Source organism: Hemitrygon akajei, chromosome 7 (assembly GCF_048418815.1).
Source record: "Hemitrygon akajei chromosome 7, sHemAka1.3, whole genome shotgun sequence".
Classification (NCBI taxonomy): domain Eukaryota; kingdom Metazoa; phylum Chordata; class Chondrichthyes; order Myliobatiformes; family Dasyatidae; genus Hemitrygon; species Hemitrygon akajei.
The window spans coordinates 163,091,134-163,115,293 of NC_133130.1; the positions used below are offsets into that span (position 1 = coordinate 163,091,134).

The 24,160-nt window shown below is 43.4% G+C and overlaps 1 protein-coding gene across 1 annotated transcript in view; it reads left to right on the forward strand.

Moving 5' to 3' along the window:
* Positions 1-24,160, forward strand: part of LOC140731126 (syntaxin-binding protein 1-like) — a 134,140-nt gene that overhangs the window by 48,949 nt on the left and 61,031 nt on the right. Inside the window, 4 exon segments of the mRNA XM_073052443.1 lie at positions 5,571-5,647; positions 9,897-9,975; positions 13,290-13,393; positions 19,958-20,106. Of these exon segments, the coding sequence (XP_072908544.1) occupies positions 5,571-5,647; positions 9,897-9,975; positions 13,290-13,393; positions 19,958-20,106 (409 nt within the window).

Consider the following 24,160-nt stretch of genomic DNA (forward strand, 5'->3'; position numbering starts at 1 on the left):
AAAGCAGCTTGTCTTTCAGGATAGCTGAAGATAAGGATAGGTATGGTCCTTGTGGAAGAGTTTTAAATTGGAGTAGGGCAGATTTTGAGGGCATTAGGCAGGAACTAAGAAGAGTTAGCTGGGAACACCTTTTCTCTGGCAAGTCCACATCAGACATAAGGAGGGTGTGTAAAGATCAATTGCACAGAGTACAGGAAAGGAAGTTTAGGGATGGAAAAGTAAGAGAACCATGGATGTCCAGAGATGTGATAAATTTAGTTAAGAAGAAAAAGGAAAAGCATGTAAACGTTCATGAGTTAGGATCAAATGAAGTACATGAGGATTATAACGAAGCCAGAAAAGAACTAAAGAAGGGAATTCAGAAAGCCAGGAGGGGACATGAAAAATCCTTGGTAAGTAGAATTAAGGTGAATGCCAAGGCATTCTATACAAACATCAAGAGTAAAAGAATAACTAGGGAGAGAGTGGGGCCAAGGAAAGAGAAGGATTTGCTTGAATGCAGAGAATGTGAGTGAGATACTTAATGTACTTTGCTTCAGTATTTACTAAGGAAAAGGATATGTAGGACCAGGAAACACACATAAAATGCTGGAGGAACTCAGAAGGGCAGGCAGCACCAAAAGAAAGGAGTACAGTCGACATTTCAGGCTGAGACCCTTCATCAGAACCAGTAACTTTGTGTCCTGTCTAGCCTGGAGAACTGGTGAGTGGCTAATGTTATACCTCTGTTTAAGAAGGGAACAAAGGAAAATCCTGGGAACTATAGACCAGTGAGTCTCAAGTCAACTTTTAGGGAAAGTGCTGGAGAAAATTCTTGGGGATGGGATATATGACTGTTTGGATACCCATGGCCTAATTATTGAGGGCCCGTATGGCAGGTCATGCCTCATCAATGTGATTGAGTTTTTTGACAAAGCGATGAGAGTAGGGCAGTGGATGTAGATTTCAGTAAGGCATTAGACAAAGTCTCTCATGGGAGGCTAATCCAGAAGATGCATGGCGTCTGCCCCAAATTGGCTGTTTGGATTCAGACACAAACAAGAGAAAACCTGCAGATGCTGGAAATCACCTGGTTGATAAGTCACCTGGACCAGATGGACTATTAACCAGGGTCCTGAAAGAGGTAGCTGAAGAGATTGTGTGGATTGTTGGAGTTGATTGTTAAGGATGTGGTTTTGGGGTACTTGGAAGCACATGGTAACATTGGCCAAAATCAGCATGGTTTCCTTAAGGGAAAATCTTGCCTGAAAAATCTGTTGGAATCCTTTGAAGAAATAACACGTGGAATCAATAGAGGAGAATCAGTGGATGTTGTTTACTTGAACTGTGCGAAGAACCTTGTGAGAAGGTTCTGTACATAAGGCTGCTTAACAAGATAAGAACCCATGGTATTACAGGAAAGATGCTAGTGTAACTCTCGTTTCGGCTAGAGGCTTAATATAGGGGATGATAGCCCCCGGCCCGGCCAAACTTAAGAAATCTCGTTTGGGTGGATGCTGCACGATGTGTTCCCTGTTACAAATCAGTACCACAAAATAACAAACAGTACACAATATGCGATTACATGATTGAGCTATATAATTCTTAATTTGACTATATGGTTAGTAAAGAAATGAAAAAGAAAAAGGGTCCATTGTCATGAAACAAATCTATTGCACAAGGTTGGAGCTCACTGATAAGGCCGTTCATCCACCATCAACCTACTCCGATCGTCGCTGACCTTCGGACCTTCGTTCCAAGCCCACTCTGCTGGCGGTCTACCAACTCTCTCCATTTGCATCTTCTCTCCTCATCTCTTCCCGGCAAAAGACTCACGAATTCCCAGCTCCCAGACACACAAGAAAGAATAACATCCTGTTCATTGGCTATTATGTCCAGTTATCTCTAGTCATAACCCAAACATTGCTGCTACAGAGAAACCATTACCTCAGCAGTGGAACATTACAGAGAAGCCATTACATTAGCAGTGAAACCTGACAGTGTGTTACCCTCTCCCTCCACCAAATTTAGTCATGTCCTTATGACATTGAGATAATTTGCCACCCCTTCCTGCAAAACACAAAGTCCAATCCAAGTGCACAAGGCAGTGATATAGCTCCCCAAAATGGTAGGGTCATACTCTGCTCCACTGGTGCTACGTAAGCCAGCCTATCTGGTGGTCTCCGAATTCTCTGAGACCTCCGTAACTCCTCACCTGACTCTTCAGGTTCAGACACTACTGGGGAGACCTCCGGCCTACCTGGCGAGGCCTCCCCCGACCTATCACTCGTGTCCACCCTCTGTCCCGTACCTCTCTGATCAGCTCTACAAAAGATGGAGGGGGGCGCATCTTACGAGATTGTCGGAGACCCCAAGTAATCAGATCATGGGACTGGGTGCCCCTGTCTATCTAGTCTATTCTTAACTGATCCACCTCAGCCGCCTGAATGACCCCTCTACGCTGTAAGCAATTTAGCTGCCTCTCTAACCGAAAAATAAAAGCAGAAAGCTTCTCCCCCTTCTCCTGATGCATGTTCTGAAACTCCACCATGAGCTCCATTGGGCTTCCTGTCAGGCCAAAAGAGCTTTCCAGTGCTCGCAGGTAATCGCTCACAGTTGCTAAGGGATACTTCAACCTGCCAGCTCTCACAACGTCGGTGGCCCACCCATTCAAACTTTCAACCAATCTCTGTCACTTTACGTTATTAGAGCACTGCCACTCATCTAACAACTGAGCGGTCTACTCTGCCCAAGTCTCATACTCCTCCTCCCATTTAGGGGTGGGCGTAATTCCAGAGAATAAGCGGAGCCTATCATAGCTGGGACTTTGAACCTGATTTTTCCATTTATTTGCCAGAGACGTAAGGGCGGATACTAACTCAGAATTCTCACTCTTCACTGGAGGACATGGACTAATTAGACATTCCAAATCCGACCACTCCTTCCCCTCACTCCCCAGAAATGATCGAACCCTGCCTTTGAAATCTCCGCTCCCAGCTACTGCTACATCAGAGCTGGTCTGTATTAAAACGAGAGCTGCGCCAGCCATTTTATCAAATCTCCTCCCACAACTTTAACAAAACATAACAGGCGAATTAACAATTCATCCAGAGTGCGAATATCTACACTACTCAGGGTAATCACACAGTATCCAATGGAATCAATCCCGGACAAACCCCCACAATTGTAACTCTCGCTTCGGCTAGTGGTTTAATATAGGGTGTGATAGCCCCTGTCCTGGTCAAACTTAAGAAATCTCATTTGGGTGGATGCTGCGCAACGTGTCCCATGTTACAAATCAGTACCGCGAAATAACAGAGTACACAATATGCGATTAAACCATTACATTAGCAGTAAAACCTTACAGCAGGTTACACCAGCATGGATAGAGCATTGGCTGATGGGCAGGGGGTAAAGAGTGAGAATAAAAAGAGCCTTTACTGATTGGCTGCAAGTGACTACTGGTGTTCCGGAGGGGTAAGATTGGGACTGCTTATTTTTATGTTGTAGGTGAATGATTTAGATGATGGATTTGAAGGCTTTGTGGCAAGTTTGCAGACAATACGAAGATAGGTGGAGGAGCAGGCAGTGTTGAGGAAGAAGGGAGCCTTGCAGAAGGACTTGGACAGATTGGGGGAATGGACAAAGAAATGGCAGATGGAATACTGTACACTGTTGGGAAGTGTCTGGTCATGTACTTTGGCTGAGGAATAAAGGCATGGACTATTTTTTAAATGGGGTGAAGATTTAAAATCAGAGGTGCAGAGGAACTTGAGAGTCCTCATTCAGGATTCCCTAGGGGCTTAATTGCAGTTCAAGTTAGTAGTAAGGAAGGCAAATGCAACGTTAGCATTCATTTCGAGAGCAAGGATATAATGCGGAGGTTTTATAAGGCATTGGTCAGGCCACACTTGGAATATTGTGAGCAGTTTTGGGTCCCTTATCTAAGCAAACATGTGATGACATTGGAGAGGGTCCAGGGGAGGTTCACGACAATGATTCCAGGAATGAAAGTCTTAGCATATGAGAAGCATTTGATAGCTCTGGGCCTGTACTGGCTGGGGTTGAGAAGAATATCGGGTAGAGGGATCTCATTGCAACCTTTTGAATATTGAAAGGTCTGAATAAAGTGGATGTGGAGAGGATGTTTCCTCAGAATTGAGGGACATCCATTCAAAACAGAGATAAGAAAAAATCCCTTTAGCCAGAGGGTGGTGAATCTGTGAAATTCATTGCTTCAGACGGCTGTGCAGGCCAAGTCATTGGGTATAGATTGATGGGTTCTTGAATAATCAGGGTGTCACAGGTTATGTGTAGAAGGTAGGAGAATGGGATTGAGAGAGATAATAAATCAGGAATTCTATTCCATTCTTAACATTTAAGAATGTTAAATTGCATTTTGTATTATAACTAAAGGAAATTTAGTATCTTTCTAATTTAATCAACTTTCCTCTGAGTGATATTAACATTGGCTGTGATTTGTGGAGTGTATACTTAGGTAGGACTTTCTTACTAAGAGTGTCAAAGGTTACAGGGAATCAGGTTGAGAGGGATTATAAATCAGCCGTGATAGATGGTATTACGGACAAAATGGGCCAAATGGCCTAATTCTGCTCCCACTTTATGTCTTACGTACTGTACATCTTGAAGTGTCTTTGATTTGAAATGTGACTTTTTCCCCACAGGAGCTGTCTGATTCTGAATATTTTCTGATTTTTATTTGGGATTTTCAGATGTGTGTTTTCTGATTTTCATTTGTAGTACATCTTTGGGATGTGGGGGGAAGCCAGGGCACCTGATGGAAAAAACTCCACTCAGACACCACTGGAGGTCAAGGGCTGAACCGAGTTTCATAATTGTGTTACCTTTTTTGATTACATTAATTTCTTCAGCATTTCCTTTTACTCATAGTAATATCCTTTAAATCCTTCTTTTCATTAGACCCTTGGTTCCCACATGAGACTTGGTGCAACTCACTTACTTCTGTATTCTGTACTTCCGTTTAAAAAAGCCCATAAGTCATGTGCTTTATTGTTTGTTCATCTGTCCTGCCACCAAGATCTGTGTACAACTATTTTAAGTTTCTCTCTTCCTACAACCCTTTTTAAAATTGAAAATTCAGTGACCATGATTACAGGGACAAGTGGGCCAGTCTCCTCACAGTTCCAGTGACCCTCATTCAGTCCTGATGTCTGGCATTCTCTGTGTTGAGTTTGCACGTATGGCTTTCATCTTGGGGCTCAAGGTTCCTCCCAATGATGTCTTCAATTGCCACTGTGAATGATCCTGTGTGAGAACCTCAAGGGGTTGATGAGAATTTGGAGAGAATGCCATGGGATTAATGGAAATGTTTGATAGCTGATGTATTCTCCATGGACTGGGCTTTGGATCTACCATTACTTTCATTCTTTCTCGCTCTGTGAATTACATTTAGCTGCATTGAATTTCATCGTCCATGTACTCACCTTTTCACCAGCCTGTCTCTGTCCTCCAGTCCTCAGCTTAGTCTGGCTTTGAAGGCTGATTTTTCTATGTCTTCAACCTTAGCTGATTTGACCTTCTTTTTGTGTTTTAATGGTGATTGGGTGAAGTTGTTGAGGACATCAATAAACGCAGAGAACCCCTGCCCAGTTTGGAAGCAGTTTATCTCATCACTCCGTCAGAGGAGGTAAGTGACTCTGTTAAGCCATCTCAGTGCATGAAGGAGTTTGTACAACTATGAACTGTACAGGTTGCATCATTGACTTTGATATGTGCAAGGAGAAGATATTTCACTGAGTGTCATTTGCTACAAATAATCACTGCTTACACCAAGTCCAAAGTTTAACTGCTCAGACACTATAACACCTCATAACTGTCAGAAATAATGACGACATGGTGATCACTCGCCTTATTTGATAAAGCCAGTGCTAGAGTGTGTGACCCAAGCCGTGTTTACAAACAGTCCGCTATCTAATCCTGGAACAACATGATTGTGGAATCAAACTTATCAAAGGAATCTGCGCACCAAATGACAACAGCCAAAGTTATAGTAAGGTCTTAATATAAAATCTGTGTTCCGCAGAGATTTGTTCTAGGACCCCTGCTCTTTTGTGACTTTTATAAATGGCTTGGATGAGGAAGTGGAAGGGTGGATAAATAGGTTTGTTGACTGGTGAAATTGTGGATAGTGTAGAAGGTCATTGTAGGTTACAACAGGATATTGACAGGATGCAGAGCTGGGCCGAGAAATGGCTGATAGAGTTCAATCAGGAAAGTGTGAAGTGATTCACTGTGGAAGGTTGAAATTGATATCAGAATACAGAATTAATGGTAGGATTTTGAGCAGTGTAGAGGAACACAGGGATCTTAGTGTCCATGTTCATAGATCCCTCAAAGCTGCTGCTCAAGTTGATAAGGTGGTTAAGAAGACGTATGACATGAATTAAGTAATGTCAAGTCAAGTCACTTTTATTGTCATTTTGACCATAACTGCTGGTGCAGTGCACAGTAAAAATGAAACAATCTTTTTTCAAGACCGTGGTGTTACATGACGCAGTACAAAAACTAGACTGAACTACATAAAAAACAACACAGGAAAAAACTACACTAGACTACAGACCTACCCAGGGCTGCATAAAGTGCACAAAACAGTGCAGGCATTACAATAAATAATAAACAGGACAATAGGGCAGTAAGTTGGTGTCAGTCTAGGCTCTGGGTATTGAGGAGTCTGATAGCTTGGGGGAAGAAACTGTTACTTAGTCTGGTCCTGAGAGCCCGAATGCTTCAGCGCCTTTTCCCAGACGGCAGGAGGGAGAAGAGTTTGTATGAGGGGTGTGTGGGGTCCTTCATAATGCTGTTTGCTTTGCGGATGCAGCGTGTAGTGTAAATGTCTGTGATGGCGGGAAGAGAGACCCCGATGATCTTCTCAGCTGACCTCACTATTCGCTGCAGGGTCTTGCGATCCGAGATGGTGCAATTTCCGAACCAGACAGTGATGCAGCTGCTCAGGATACTCTCAATACAATCCCTGTAGAATGTGATGAGGATGGGGGGTGGGAGATGGACTTTCCTCAGCCTTCGCAGAAAGTAGAGACGCTGCTGGGCTTTCTTTGCTATGGAGCTAGAGTTAAGGGACCAGGTGAGATTCTCTGCCGGGTGAACACCAAGAAATTTGGTGCATTAGTTAGCAGGTTGAGTTCAAAGACTGCAAGGTAATGTTGCAGATCTATAAAGCTCTGGTAAGACCACACTTGGAGTATTGTGTTGCATTCTGGTCACTTCATTATAAAAATGGAAGCTTTAGAGAGGGTGCAGAAGAGATTTACCAGGATGCTGCCTGGATTAGGGAACATGACTTATGAGGTTAGGTTGAGCAAGCTAGGGCTTTTCTCTTTGGAGTGAAGGAGGATGAGAAGCGATCATATTTTCATGTTTTATTGTTTTACAACATTGAACCACAATGGATTTAATTTGGCTTTTTTGACACCGATCAACAGAAAAAATCTCTTTTGTGTCAAAGTGAAAACAGATCACTACAAAGTGATCTAAATTAATTGCAAATATAAAATACAAAGTAATTGATTACAAGTATTTACCCTCTTTTAAAATGACACATCAAATCATCACTGGTGCTGCCAATTGGTTTTAGAAGTCATGTAATTAATTAAATGGAAATCTGTTTTTGGAGAACTGTGTGCAGTCAAGGTGCTTCAATTGATTGTCATAAAAATACATTTGGAAGGTCCAGCTGCTGATGAGTCAGTATCCTGGCAAAAACTACACCATGAAGTCAAAAGAACACTCCAAGCAACTCTGTGAAGGGTTATTGAAAAGCACAAGTCAGGAGATGGATGCAAGAAAATTTCCAAGTCACTGAATGTTCCTTGGAGTACAGTTGAGTCGATCATCAAGAAATGGAAAGAATATGGGATGTCTGTAAATCTGCCTAGAGCAGGCCGTCTTCAAGAACTGAGTGACCATGCAAGAAGGGGACTAGTGAGGAAGGCCACTGAGAGTCCTATGACAACTCTGGAGGAGTTACAACCTTCAATGGCTGAGATGGAAGAAATGGAGCATATAACAACTGTTGCCCAGGTGCTTCACCAGTCACAGCTTTATTGGAGAATGGCAAAGAGAAGCAACTGCTGAAAAAAACGCTCATGAAATCTTGGCTAAAGTTTGGCAGAAGGCATGTGGAGATGCTGAAGTTAGCTGGAAGAAGGTTCTGTGGTCTGACAAAATCAAAATTGAGCATTTTGGTCATCAAAGGCAAACACCGCACATCATCAAAAACACACCATCCCTACTGTGAAGCATGGTGGTGGCTGCATCGTGCTGTGGGGATGCTTCACTGCAACAGGCCATGAAAGGCTTGTGAAGGTAGAGGGTAAAATGAGTGCAGCAAATTATTGGGAAATCCTGGAGGAAAACCTGATGCGGCCTACAAGACCTGATGCACTGCGACTTGGGAGAATATTTGTTTTTCAGCAAGACAATGACCCCAAGCATAAAGCCAAAGCTATAAAGGAGTGGCTTAAAAACAGCAAAGTTAATGTCATGGAGTGGCTAAGTCGGACCTCAATCCAATTGAAAATCTGTGGCTGGACTTGAAAGGGACTGTTCACTCACAATCCCCATGCAATCTGACAGAGCTTGAGCAGTTTTGTAAAGAAGAGTGGGGTAAAAATGTAGTGTCCAGATGTGCAAAGCTGATAGGGACCTATCCACACAGACTCAAGGTGTTAATTGCTGCCAGAGGTGAATCTACTAAATACTGACTTGAAGCGGGTGAATACTTATGCAGCCAATTATTTTGTGTTTTGTATTTGTAATTAATTTAGATCACTTTGTAGAGATCTGTTTACACTTTGATACAAAAGAGTTTTTTTTTCCTGTTGATCAGTGTCAAAAAAAGCCAAATTAAATCCTCTGATTCAATGTTGTAAAGCAATAAACACAAAAGCTTCCAAGGGAAGGGTGAATACTTTTTATAGTCACTGTATATAAGATGATAAGATCATAGATAGAGTGGACTGAAAGCACCCTTTTTTTCCCAGGGTGGCAGCGGCTAATACAAGAGCTCATAATTTTAAGGTTATGGGAGGAAAGTATATAGGAGGTATGATTCTTACACAGTAGAATGCACTGCCGGGCTGGTGGTAACTCTGCATCAGGAGGAGCCTGGAGGGGGCTTAAATACACAGATGAACATAAAGTGCAGAGGGTGGGTCTGGTGCAGTAGAAGAGATGATGTGATGCTGTGTTGCCGTGGTACATGGTAGGAAGCTACCAACAAGGATTTAATGAGTGAATGGAAGGAGAATAATGGACGACAGCCCAGGCTGTCATTAGGATTCTAAGTGACTGATGCATCAATGAAGGTTTAGTGGAAGATAGACTGAGCTGGGCAGAGACCTGTGAGGTCATTGAAACTGTGTAGTGATGATCTTGTGATCTTTGATTACTATAATAATTCCAGTAAAGTAGGAATTGTGAAAAAATAGGATATTAATGTCCTAGATATTAAGAATGATCTGAATTCCCTTTAAAATTATCAACACAAGCACGTTGAGATTGAGAGCATCCACGAGGAAGGCAGATATTATGATTTGTACAACAACTGTTATGAGTTCAGCAGAGTGTAGCCTACAATAATGAAATAAAGAACATCATTTCCTTCAGAGTAATTCACTTTAATTGATCAGAGTAGATTTTTGTCAAGGAGGGTCTTTGGTAGCATTTCTGATCACAAACCATTTAATTCTCCACTTCCAACAATGTGTGCTCTCTTGAACATTATTTTTCTAGATCTACAATGAAATTGTTTGTATCACACAATAGTATAATAACTATTTTAGTTAAAGGATTTTTCCTTGCATTGTAGTTCAGACTGTTTAAATGACGATTACTGAATAGAGATCTTATCTTTTCAGTCTGTGCGTGCACTGATCAATGACTTTAAGGATGCTCCCTCGTCCAAATACAGAGCTGCGCACGTCTTCTTTACAGACTGTAAGTTTGCAGTGATGTGCACTTATTACTGTGCTTTCAATTCCATAATGAAAAATTTAGAAATATATTACAAATACAGTATCTTTGAGAAACTGGCTTCTGGCATTAGTTGCAACCCACTACGACTGCCTTGAAGTAATATCGTGGAACAATGATTTCTTAATACTTTACAATTAGTGCATAAATGGCAGAGCCTGATAGGAAGCTGTGGGAGTATTGTTACGTTATAATTATCATGGTTCCCAGAACTGTACACTCCTCAATAAGAATCTCTGTCTTACGAAGTGGTCCAAGCAGATCATTGATAAATCACGGTATGTTAATGTCACAGCTTCAGCTGCAATTGAGTTTGCAGGGTGTTTGTTTTTATTAAAACTGTCACGTAGGAAGCTAATCCTACCCACAGCTTGTAGGTTAAACAATCACCTATTGGATATTTGTGGTAACTCGGAGCATTGGCAAGCCTTCCAAGAAATGCCAGCTGCTCTTTTGTTGCAAGGGAAATGAGAGAAACATTCTGAAAGTTTCCAATAAAAATCATTTAGATGTTATCAAGGAACTGATAGCAGTGCACCAGTGTTACTGTAGAATGACTCACAATGTTTTCTGAAATATTTGTTCATTGATATAAATAAAGACACATACAAATAATTTAAAGCAACACACACAAAATGCTGGTGGAACGCAGCAGGCCAGGCAGTATCTATAGGAAGAAATACAGTCGACGTTTTGGGCCGAGACCCTTTGTCAGGACTAACTGAAAGAAAAGATAGTAAGAGATTTGAAAGTAGGAGGTGAAGGGGGAAATCCGAAATGATAGGAGAAGACAGGAGGGGGTGGGGTGAAGCTAAGAGCTGGAAAGGTGATTGGCAAAAGGGAAACAGAGCTGGAGAAGGGAAAGGATCATGGGGGACGGGAGGCCTAGGGAGAAAGAAAGGGGGAGGGGAGCACCAGAGGGAGATGGAGAGCAGGCAAGGAGTGATTGTGAGAGGGGCAGAGAGAGAATAAAAAAGGGGAGAGAGGAAAAAAAGGGGGGAAATAAATAATAAATAAATAAATAAGGGATGGGGTAAGAAAGGGAGGAGGGGCATTAACGAAAGTTAGAGAAATCAATGTTCATGCCATCAGGTTGGAGGCTACCCATACAGAATATAAGGTGTTGTTCCTCCAACCTGAGAGTGGCTTCATCTTGACAGTAGAGGAGGCCATGGATAGACATATCAGAATGGGAATGGGACGTGGAATTAAAATGTGTGGCCACTGGGAGATCCTGCTTTCTCTGGCGGACAGAGCATAGGTGTTCAGTGAAACAGTCTCCCAGTCTGCGAGGTCTCACCAATATATAAAAGGCCACACCGGGAGCACTGGACGCAGTATACCACACCAGCCGACTCACAGGTGAAGTGTCGCCTCATCTGGAAGGACTGTCTGGGGCCCTGAATGGTGGTGAGGTAGGAAGTGTAAGGGCAGGTGTAGCACTTGTTCCGCTTAGAAGGATAAGTGCCAGGAGGGAGATCAGTGGGAAGGGATGGGGGCAATGAATGGTCAAGGGAGTTGCGTAGGGAGTGATCCCTGCGAAAAGCAGAAGGGGGGGGGGAGGGAAAGATGTGCTTGGTAGTGGGATCCCGTTGGAGGTGGCGGAAGTTACGGAGAATTATATGTTGGACCCAGAGGCTGGTAGGGTGGTAGGCGAGGACAAGGGGAACCCTATTCCGAGTGGGGTGGCGGGCGGATGGGGTGAGGACAGATGTGCAGGAAATGGGAGAGATGGCGTTTGAGAGCAGAGTTGATGGTGGAGGAAGGGAAGCCCCTTTCTTTAAAAAAGGAAGACAACTCCTTCGTCCTGGAATGAAAAGCCTCATCCTGAGAGCAGATATGGCGGAGACGGAGGAATTGCCAGAAAGGGATGGCATTTTTGCAAGAGACAGGGTGGGAAGAGGAATAGTCCAGGTAGCTGTGAGAGTCAATAGGCTTATAGTAGATATCAGTAGATAAGCCATCTCCAGAGACGGAGACAGGAAGATCAAGAAAGGAGAGGGAGGTGTCGGAAATGGACCAGGTAAATTTGAGGGCAGGGTGAAAGTTGGAGGCAAAGTTAATGAAGTCAACGAGCTCAGCATGCGTGCAGGAGGCAGCGCCAATGCAGTCGTCAATGTAGCGAAGGAAAAGTGGGGGGCGGATAATTTTAAATATTGTTTGTTAGTTGAATAGTTATTATTATGATATGTCGATTTTTACCTGTGTAACTCAAGTTATTAGAGTGATAGATTTAAACAGCACAGAAACAAGCAGGTTTGGGCTTGAGGAACACCTTATATTCTGTTTGGGTAGCCTCCAGCCTGATAGCATGAACATTGATTTCTCAAATTTCCGGTAATGACTCCCAACCCCCCCCCCCCCCTCCATTTCCCATCCCATTTTCCCTCTCTCACCTCATCTCACCAATCAATTTCCCAGCTCTTTACTTCATCCCTCCCCCTCCAGGTTTCACCTATCACTTGGTGGTTCTCTTTACCCCCCCCCCCCCCATCTTTTAAATCTACTCCTCAGCTTTTTTTCCCCACAGATGCTGCCTGGCCTGAGTTTCTGCAGCATTTTGTGTGTGTTGCCAGGCCTTTCAACTGATTGAGTACCTATTCATACTAATGCCTTTGTGCCTTTTTTCTATAACACTCCCAAGAGCCTGTCATTCACTGTGTGAATACCGTTCTGGTTTCAGTTGCCAAAATGCTTTGCTTCACACTTGTTTGAATTAAATGTCACCTGCCATTTCTTTGCTCACTTACCCAGTTGATCTAGATCCTGTTGTAATGTTCGACGACCTTCTTCACTGTCCACCACACTACCCATTTTGTGTCATCCACCAACATACCAATTATACCACTGACCTTCTCACCCAGATTGTTAATAAATATGACAAACAGCGATGGAGCCAGGATCAGTCCCTGCAGCACACCACTGGTCAATAGTCCCATACTGAAAAATGACATCTGTTGCAAATGGACCCAACACCAATCCTTGTGGCACACTAGTCTCATACGGGAAAACAACGTCTATTTGATTTGGACCATGTGGGGAAGGACTTACTTTTGACAAAGAGTCGGTTTTTGGGAGTAAGTTGGGCTGGTGTGCTGATTCTCCCCAATGCCTTTGTTGACTTGAAGCCAGAGACAGCAATGTGTAGTGATTGTTGTGGAAAACAATGAACTTTCATAACTACCAATTTCACTAGCACCATAATCTTCCCATCTGACTGGTGATGGACTGACTTTGCTGTTGACCTCACCATTTAACCTTGTCCTTACCATTGACAGCATGTGCTGACCCATTGTTTAATGAGTTGGTGAAGTCCCGAGCATCGAAGGTTATCAAAACTCTCACTGAAATCAACATTGCTTTTCTTCCGTATGAATCACAGGTGGGTAATTCTATCTGCCAGCCAATAAGGAGTGTGGGAGAGATTTTCTGTTGTTGGTAGATACTTATTCTGCATGGTGATGGTGATAGATATTTACTCTTCTTGACAAGAAACAATGAATTATTTGTATTTAACATGAATAGTGGGGGGGGGGGGGGGGGGGGGGGGGGGGGGGGGGGGGAGTTCCAGTGTCAGAGTGAATGTGATGCAGGAGAAAGGTGTTCTGACCACAGGGCCAGAGATATTCCTAGTCCACTGGAGATTCAACACCGGTTACAGCCAGAGATCAGGACCAGGGGAACTACCTCTGTTCTGTCTGGATTAGGGGGTGCGGACTGGTGAATGAGAGAAGTACAAATGAAGGCTCCATCAGCCACGTTTTGTTTCAGATTCTGGAACTGAGCGCCTCATTCTCTGAACAGAAGTAGCAGAGAAAGAGAAAGTGAGAAAAAATGATGGCATCCTTACAGCAGTCAGGGTGTGAAGAGTTTAGTCTCCCTAAGATCACCTGGGTTTCTTCTTTCTTACACTAAGTCCATCTGTCCACATACTTATCCTTCACTTATTTGGTTTCACTTAGCACCGTCAGCCTCTGTCTCTACCTTACCCGTCTGTCCACACCTGTCCAACTGTGCTCAGCTCTGGTCACCTCACTACAGGAAGGATGTGGAAACCATAGAAAGGGTGCAGAGGAGATTTACAAGGATGTTGCCTGGATTGGGGAGTGTGCATTATGAAAACAGGTTGAGTGAACTTGGCCTTTTCTGCTTGGAGAGGCAGAGGATGAGAGGTGACCTAATAGAGGTGTATAAGATGATGAGAGGCATTGATTGAGTGGATAGTCAGAGGCTTTTTCCCAAGGCTGAAATGGCTGCCACAAGAGGGCACAGGTTTAAGGTGCTGGGGAGTAGGTACAGAGGAGATGTCAGGGGTAAGTTTTTTATGCAGAGAGTGGTGAGTGCGTGGAATGGGCTGCCGGCAGCGGTGGTGGAGGCCGATACGATAGAGTATTTTAAGAGACTTTTGGATAGGTACATGGAGCTTAGAAAACTAGAGGGCTATGGGTAAGCCTAGTAATTTCTAAAGTAGGGACATGTTTGGCACAGCTTTGTGGGCTGAAGGGCCTGTATTGTGCTGTAGGTTTTCCATGTTTTCTAAGGTTAACCCCCCCCACCTCAGCTAGTTCCATCTTTCACCTACCTGTCCCAACCTCACCCCTCACTCTCATCTCATTATAATGGCTATCTGCTCTCTCCACCCTCAGTGCCATGACCTGAAACATCAAACCTCCCTGTCACAGATGCTGCTTGAGCCTCTGATTGCCACCAACAGTTTCCTCTTTGTTCTTTCTCATCTCTGTCCTGAATGGCAGATCCTTTGTACTGGATGTGCCAGCCAGGTTAAATATCAGTCCTCTATCTAACCTGTCGAACCCCTTCCGAACTTAGTATGTTTCAGTGAGATCAGAAGGGAATCTGGACTCAGTCTATTTAACTGTTATTCAAACAACAAACACACCGTCTCAGGAATCAGTATGTATGCATTCCCTTGTCTAATTTAATTCTCTCCCATTTCTCTCTCTGTCTGTCTGTCTCTGTCTCTCTCTCTGTCTCTCTTACTCTCTCTCTCTATCTCACTCTCTCTCTCCATCTCTCACTCTCTCTCACTGTCTCTGTCTCTCTCTCCATCTCTCACTCTCTCTGTCACTGTCTCTGTCTCTCTCTTAATCTCTCTATCCCTCTCTCCCTCTCTTTATCTCTTCCCATCCCCCTTCTTCCCCACTTACCCCTCTCTCTTTCTCATCCTCACCCCCTGAACCTCTCTCCCCTCCTCTTCTCTTTCTCATTCTTCCTTCTCGTTTGTCTCTCTTTCTCTCTATCTCTCTCTTGTTCTCTCTTCCCCTCATCCCCTCTCCTCCACTCCCCCTCCCCTCTCCCTCCCTCCTCCTCTCTCTCACTCTCACCCTCTCTTTCCCTCTCTCTCTCACTCTCTCCCTCTCCCTCCCTCTCTACCGTACAATCAGAACTATCTGGCCACGGAAATACGTATTGTGAGGCCATCTGTTAACAGACGGTTTCTCCCATTCCATTCAGGCTGCAGTCACATGACTGAACAGATGGAGTTGTCTTTCTGCTATTTACTTCTTTATACAGAGGCTTGTGTTCATATTGACTCACTCTGCAATTGTTTAGGTTTTATCTGAAAATGCAGACGAGGAAATGAAATGTCTGGTTAAAAAACAACGTTGATTGAACCGTGACTAGATTTTGTGTTTGCTTGGGATCTGCAGGCATGACATGAACAACACAGTCACGCCAGGGTAAACATAAAGGCACAGTTAGATTGTGAACAGGTGATCAGCATTCTGAACAACAGCATATAATCCACTGCCTGTGCAAAACATTTTGATAACACTTAAGACATCAATCTGCCTCCTATGGTCAATTAATGAAACCACACTTCCAAATGAAGGAATGGCAAAGGGTGGGAGGCCATTTAGCCCATCAACCTGAGCTGCTTGTTCAATTAGATCTGATCTTGGCTTCAACTGCCACATGAAGGAACACATTGATGAAGAAAGAGGAAGAGCAGTAGATGTAGTGTATCTGGATTTCAGCAACGCATTTGATAAGGTACCCCATGCAAGAATTATTGAGAAAGTAAGGAGGCATGGGATCCAAGGGGACATTGCTTTGTGGATCCAGAACTGGCCTGCCACAGAAGGCAAAGAGTGGTTGTAGACAGTTCATATTTTGCATGGAGCCCGGTGACCAGTGGTGTGCCTTAGGGATCTGTTCTGCAACCTTTACTCTTCGTGATTTTTATAAATGACCTGAATAAGGGAGTGGAGGAATGGGTTAGTAAGTTTGCTGATGACACAAAGGTTGGGGGTGTTGTGGAACTGGAAGGCTGTGTGGAAGGCTGTCAGAGGTTACGACGGGACAGTGATGGGATGCAAAACTGGGCTGAGAAGTGGCAGATGGAGTTCAACCCAGATAAGTGTGAGGTGGTTCATTTTGGTTGGTCAAATGTGATGGCAGAATATAGTATTAATGGTAAGACTTTTGGCAGTGTGGAGGATCAGAGGGATCTTGGGGTCCGAGTCCATAGGATGCTCAAAGCAGCTGCGCAGGTTGACTCTGTGGTTAAGAAAGCATATGGTGTATTGGCCTTCATCAATCATGGAATTGAATTTAGGAGCCGAGAGGTAATGTTGCAGCTATATAGGACCCCGGTCAGACCCCGCTTGGAGCACTGTGCTCAGTTCTGGTCGCCTCACTACAGGAAGGATGTGGAAATCATAGAAAAGGTGCAGAGGAGATTTACAAGGATGTTGCCTGGATTGGGGAGCATGCCTTATGAGAATAGGTCGAGTGAACTCGGCCTTTTCTCCTTGGAGTGACGGAGGATGAAAGTTGACCTGATAGAGGTGTACAAAGTAAAGAGAGGCATTGATTGTGTAGATAGTCAGAGGCTTTTTCTCAGGGCTGAAATGGCTGCCACAAGAGGGCACAGGTTTAAGGTGCTTGGGAGTAGGTACGAGATGTCAGGGGTAAGTTTTTTACACAGAGAGTGGTGAGTGCGTGGAATGGGCTGCTGGCAATGGTGATGGAGGCGGATATGATAGGGTCTTTTAAGAGACTTTTTGGATAGGTACATGGAGCTTAGAAAAATAGAGGGCTATGGGTAAGCCTAGTAATTTCTAAGGTAGGGACATGTTCAGCACAACTTTGTGGGCTGAAGGGCCTGTATTGTGTTGTAGGTTTTCTATGTTTCTATGTGAATATATTCATTCACTGATTCCTCAGGGTTCCAGCGTAGATAATTCCAACAACTCCTGACACTTTGAGATAAGAAATTATTCTTAATCTTTCTCAGATGGGTGATCCATTATTCTGAAAATTTGCAAACTCGACCTTCCCAGAAGGAACTCATTCTCTCCACAATTACCTTGGCCAAATCCCTCCTGTATGTTTCAATAGTATAACGTCTTATTCTTTTAAGAACCATTGTGTGTAGACCTAACTTGTTTAACTCAACCTGATATAAAGCCCAGGTTAAGATTTTTACTGCTAGTGCTCTGGGGGATTTCGTTTAGTAGCTTTCTGTAGAAGCAGTGTGTCCTGCTGATGACGTGTTTGGGTTTCAGGTAAAGATAAGGGGCTGTGATCTTTAACTTAGAAATGATGTGTCAGCAAATCAGAAGGGTGAAAGTAGGAGAAGGTTCTAGAGAGAGCTGGATGGAGAGAGATTTGTGACAGACACTGGTGGGGTTTGTGGTCTTTTTGGGGAGAGATGCAGAGAGGAGATTGGGAGAGACAGCTGTAGGGTTCGATCCGACAGGAAGATGTGATTTCAAGGAGTGCTTCGCAAGTTGAAGGAGTCCAAGATGGCAAGTTCTACCAGTGACTGATGATGAGAATTCAGTGCTGTGAGTATTGGGCATACCCCACTTTTGGACCATATGAACTCCAACTGTGTGCATATTTCATTTGTTTAATTGTAATGGGCCCTTTTTTCTTTATTTTCTTTTCCTTTTAATAACTGATTGACAAAGCTGAAATTTATAGCTACACTTTCTTTATAATTGTATGCTGTGTACGATCTGTTGTTTCTTGCCAACGGATAATTGTGTATGGGGAGTATGCTCAAATCGAGGTTCTGTTAATCAAAACATCGCAATTTTCCTGTCTGGTTGGACTCAAATGATATCGATCCTAGAAGTATATTTAAGAAAGGTGGCCTTCTCACCACTGGGTCCAGTAGCTGTTAGCAGAGCCTGCTAACAAGCCAAGTTTCTATACGAGTCTGGTGAGGGGGCTTCAATTATAATTCATCCAGGAATTAGCCCAGTGAACCTATCCTGAAATGATTCCAATGAACACATTTCTGTCTTTATGTAGGGAGACCAAAGCTATAAGTGGTCCTCCAAATGAGATCTCCTGTACAGTTGTAACAGACCTCACTATCTTTATATTCTGTTCTGTTTGCAATAGATAGTAACGTTCCAATTGCCTTGTTAGCAATACTGCAACTATAGGTATCATCACTGAGGACATAGAGTTCTGTGCACTGCATTTAGCTGATATTCTGCCCTACTGTTCTTGCTTACAAAGTGGATATCCCCTCTTTTCCCATGTTCTGCTTTATCTGCAAATTCTAGCCTCTCTATTCTTTGTTTTCTCCTTAGAACTTACTTTCAATCTGTCCTCATATCATCGACAGACTTGGCTACAATATACTCAGTCCCTTCATAAATATTGACTGGAAATAGGTGAGACCCAACACTGATCCCTCTGTTATCCCACTAGTTACAGTTTTTCCAACATGATCTATTCCAACCATGAGCTATTCTTTGTCTATGCTAATGCATTAACTCCATCCTCAACCACCCCATGTGCAGTTGCTGTTTGAAGTAACCTTTTATATGTTAGTTATTGAAGGCATCTGTAGATCTGAATACACTACATTTATTTTATCCTCCCTGCTCAGTCTGTCCTTAAGGGACTTCAATTACCTTGTCAAACTTCATTCCCCTTTCATGAGACCATGTTAACTCTGCTTGATTATACTTCAATTTTCTAAATGTCCTCCTACTCTCTCCTTAATAATATATTCCAGTATTTCCTCATTGACAGATGCCAGTTTACCTGGCCTCCTGTCTCCCTTCTCTGTTATGTAGGAGTGTTATTATACTTGTGGCTTCTGGGAACCATCTTGCTGAAACTACTGAACATGGAAGATCATAGTCAATATATCAACTGTCTCATAACTGATTTTCCCTGTGCCAGAAGCCTGCAAACTCTCCATTTCAATTGTTTGCTCCTCCATTTTGCTCCAAATTTTCAGTCATTAATGGCATACAAAGTCCTTATTTTTCTTGGGCCTTTAGCTCTTAGTGGAGCATAGTCCATTGATGAGCTACCCTCTTCATTGCCCAAAGTTGATGGTATGGTTGGAATTTATCAATGTTTCTGTAATCCGTTGTATCCACTGTACAGGAGATTGGCCTATACTGCTTCACCAGAGTCCTATTGGCTGGCCTTACCCATTTCCACCTCTCATGGTGGGGACATAGAGTTTGAGAGATGTGGTACAAAGTATCTATTCTTTATTTCCCTTTATTAATTCCTGAACCTCCATAGAACAAATGTTTACTATAGCAATGCTGTTTGCCTTTATATACTTGTAGAAGCTCTTACTCATCATTTCTCGCAAACTTACTCGTAATTTTTTTTCTTCCATTTTAATAGGTTTAGTCAGTCTTTGTTGTTTTGTAAGATTACCCAATCCACTGGCCTTTCGTTAATCTTTGCAATATTGTATGCCCCACTTTCATTTTGATAAAATCCAAAATTACTTTGTCAGAAGCAAAGTCCTTATTGTGGAGTCATTATTTCTCAATGCACAGATGTTTTTGAGAATATATGGGGGGGGGGGTCTCTTTAAACTTGTCTGGTATAAACTTGTTTGTCTGAGGGTTCACATAGTTGCTGTTCAGGTTTATTTATTGGACGTATCATATTCGTTTATCTGAGGGTTTATACAGTTCCTGTGTTTCAGGTTTACTCATTGGATGTACCAGATGCGTTCCAGAGTTTCTACAGTCCTCATAAGACGCAGTTACGAAACCCTCTGATGGAGCGATTGGCTGAGCAGATTGCAACCCTCTGTGCCACACTGAAAGAATATCCTGCCGTCAGATACAGGGGGTAAGACATCTCAAAGAGCGCTCCTATGAATTTCCTAAAATCTATGAGGGTGACCCTAATGTCGCCTTGGACATCCTTGACATTGTGAAAGACTTCCGGAAACTCTTGTCTTGTTTGTTCAGGAGTGGGGCTTAATTTGGGATGTTGCTTGCGGTTTTGGTCACTTACCCACAGGAAAGATGTAAACAAGGTTGACACTGTGCAGAGAAAACTGACAAGGATGGTGCCAGGTCTGGACGACCCAAGTTATAAGGAAAGTTCAAATAGATTAGGACTTTATTCTTTGGAACGTAGAATACAGTATTAAGAGGAGATTTGATAGAGATATACAAAATTATGAGGGGTATTATAGGGTAAATGCAATCAGGCTTTTTCCACTGGGGTTGGGTGGGACTACAAGTAGAGGTCCATAGACCATAAGACATAGGAGTGAAATTAGGACGTTCACCCACTGTGTCTGCTTTGCCATTCTATCATGGCTGATCCTGGATCCCGCTCAACCCCATGCAGCTGTCTTCTTGTTATACATTTCGATGCCCTGACCGATCAGGAAAAGATCAACTTCCACCTTAAGTATACCTACATATGGACTTAGCCTCCATCGCAAACTGTGGCAGAGTCTACACATTTACTACTTTCTGGCTAAAAAAAAAAATCCTCCTTACCTCTGTTCTAAATGGTTGCACCTCAATTTTGAAATTATGGGATAAGGGTGAAAGGTGAGAAGTTTAAGGGGAACATGAGGGCTAACTCAGAGGGTTGTGAGAGTGTGGAATGATGCATAGAAACTTGATTTCAACATTTAAGAGAAGTTTGGATAGGTACATGGATAGTAGGGATATGGAGGGCTATGTCCTGGTGCAGGTCAATGGGAGTAGGCAGCCTAAGTAGTTTTGGCATGGACTAGATGGACCAAAGGACCTATTTCCATGCTGTACTTCTCTATGACTCTATAAGTGACTAAGGCCAAACTCACCCACAATTGGGGCTGGAGGTGCCTGACATTGGTAGTTTGCAAGGTGATATGGTCCGACTACCATTTACACAGGGTTTTGTGTTCTCCTGATTTACAGTTTGAGGTTCCCAACACCATTACAAATGTTCTGGTTCTACCCTTATCAGACTGAGGTCATGGATTTTCAAGGGTTATCACGTCACAACTGTATAGGGCATTGGTGAGTCTGCACCTGGAATATTGTGTGCACTTCTGGTCACCACGTTACTGAAAGGACATGATAAACTGAAGAAGCTGCAGAAGAAAAATCATAAGACTGTTGCTGGACTGGAGGGCTTGAGTTATAGAGAGAGATTAGACAGGCTGGGTCTGTTTTCACCTGAGTGAAGGAGGCTAATTGGTGACCTAATGGAGGTTTATAAGATCATATGGGCCAAAATAAGGCAGATACCAGTTGTTATTTCCTAGTGTAGAGGTGACTAAAACTAGAGGGCAGAGTTTTAAGGTGAGAGAGGGAAGATGTAAAGGGTACCTCAGTGGCAGTATTTTCCTACTCTAATTAGTGCCCAGTGCTGGGACTATTGGCCTGGCAGTCCAGAAAGCCACAGATCCAGAAGAGAAACAGCATGATTATCAACCTACCACTGTTGTCTGGAGAATGAATTCATTAGCTCCTTGCTTGATTGAAAACTTGTGCATAAAGAGGTGGAGCTGTGTGTTTTAAAGTCTGGTTTAAGATGGCGCTGGTGAAGCACAATGGCAACTTGCTGACAGCAAACAGAACTACTACTTTATTAATGACGCTTTTTCTTGAAAACATAAGAACATAAGAAATGGGAGCAGGAGTAGGCCATCTGGCCTGTCAAACCTGCTCCACCAATCTATAATGGCTGATCTAGCCATGGACTCATTTCCACCTACCTGCCTTTTCCCTATAAACTTTAATTCTCCTACAATGCAAAAATCTATCCAACTTTATCTAAAATATATTCACTGAGGTAGCCTCCACTGCTTCATTGGGCAGAGAATTCCTCAGATTCACCACTCTGTGGGAGAAGCAGTTCCTCCTCATCTCCATCCTAAATCTACTCACCTGAATCTTGAGGCTATGTCTCCTTGTTCTGGACTCACTTACCAATGGAAACAACTTTCCTGTCTCAACCTTATTTATCCCTTTCAAGTCAAGTCACTTTTTATTGTCATTTCGACCATAATGATGGTACAGTACACAGTAAAAATGAGACAACGTTTTTCAGGACCATGCTGCTACATGAACAATACAAAAACTACACTGAACTACATAAACCAACACAAAAACTACACCAGACTACAGATCTACCCAGGATTGCATAAAGTACACAGAACAGTGCAAGCATTACATAAATAATAAACAAGACAATAGGCATAGCAGAGGGCAGTAGGTTGGTAGTCTGATGGCTCGGGGGAAAATCTGTTACATAAATAAGCAGCTGAATGGCGGCGTCCGGGATTAAGTCTGTTTCTGTACTCCCACCGAGTATTTCGTTGCCACAGATGTAGTCCAATTTAATGTCCATTGGAGATCAGAATGGACAGGAGTACGGCTGGCCAGGGCTTGCTTTTTTTCCTGGCACGGACTCCTGCCCGCTCGCCTCGCTTCCGCTTCCTCGCACACCACTTCCGCCGTCCCCAACTCCGGCCACCGGCATCGGGCGACTCCGAGAACTGCAGACCCGATTCCCTCAGCAAGCCGAGGTTGCGCAATCTAACCAGAAGATTTTCATGAAGGTTTGTTTTTGGGCGATCTTGGTATTGTAGCGGTATCTGGCTAATGTTACTAAATTGAGAGGAAAAGCAAATTGTGCAGAAGATATGGAGAGTCTTCAGAGAGATATAGATCGGTTAAGTGAGTGGGCAAGGGTCTGGCAGATGGAGTACAACGCTGGTAAATGAGAGGTCGTCCACTTTGGAAGGAAAACTAAAAGAACAGATTATTATTTAAATGGTAAAAAATTGCTGCATGCTGTTGTGCAGACAGACTTGGGAGTGTTTGTGCATGAATCACAAAGGTTGGTTTGCAGGTGCAGCAGGCTATCAAGAAGGCAAATGGAATCTGGCCTTCATTGCTAGAGGGATTGAATTTAAGAGCAGGGAGGTTATGCTGCAACTGTACAGGGTACTGATGAGAAACGAGAAAATTTGCAGATACTGGAAATCTGAGCTACACACACAAGATCTGAAGGGACTCAGCACGCCAGGCTGCATCTATGGAAGAAGTACAGTTGACATTTCGGGCCGAGACAGGGTATTTTGGGCAGGGTACTGGTGAGGTCGACCTAGAGTACTGTGTGCAGTTCTGGTCTCCTTACTTGAGGAAAGATATACTAGCTTTGGAGGCAGTGCAGATGAGGTTCACCACATTGATTCCAGTGATGAGGGGCTTAGACTATGAGGAGAGATTGAGTCACTTGGAACTGTACTCGCTGGAATTCAGAAGGAGAGGGGATCTTATAGAAACATATAAAATCAACGTACAAACAAGCTGGAGGCTGGAGGAACTCAGCAGGTCGGGCAGCATCCGTTGAAACGAGCAGTCAACATTTCGGGCCGAGACCCTTCGTCAGGACTGAAGAAGGAGGGGGCGGGGGGGCCCTATAAAGAAGGCGGGGGGAGGTTGGAAGGTGCCAGGTGAAAAACCAATCTGAGGAAAGATCAAGGGGTGGGCGAGGGGAAGCAGGGAGGGGATAGGCAGGAAAAGTGAAGAAGGAATGTAAGGGGAAAGCACTATGGGTAGGAGAAGAAGGCAGAATCATGAGAGAGGTGATAGGCAGCTAGAAGAGGAGGCAGAGTGAAAGTGGGATGGGGGAAGGGAGAGGGAGGGAATTACCGGAAGTTGGAAAATTCGATGTTCATACCAAATTATAAAATTAACTACTTTAATTTAGTTTATTAAATTTAATTTAGTTTTTAAAAAATTTAATTTTAAGGCACAATTAGGGTTTAGGGCAATGGATAACAGAGCGACTATCTACCATCGCCAGATACCACTACAGTATGTCTGCTAACTTAGATACACTACACTTGAATCCCTCTTCCAGATCGTTAATGTATACCATGAAC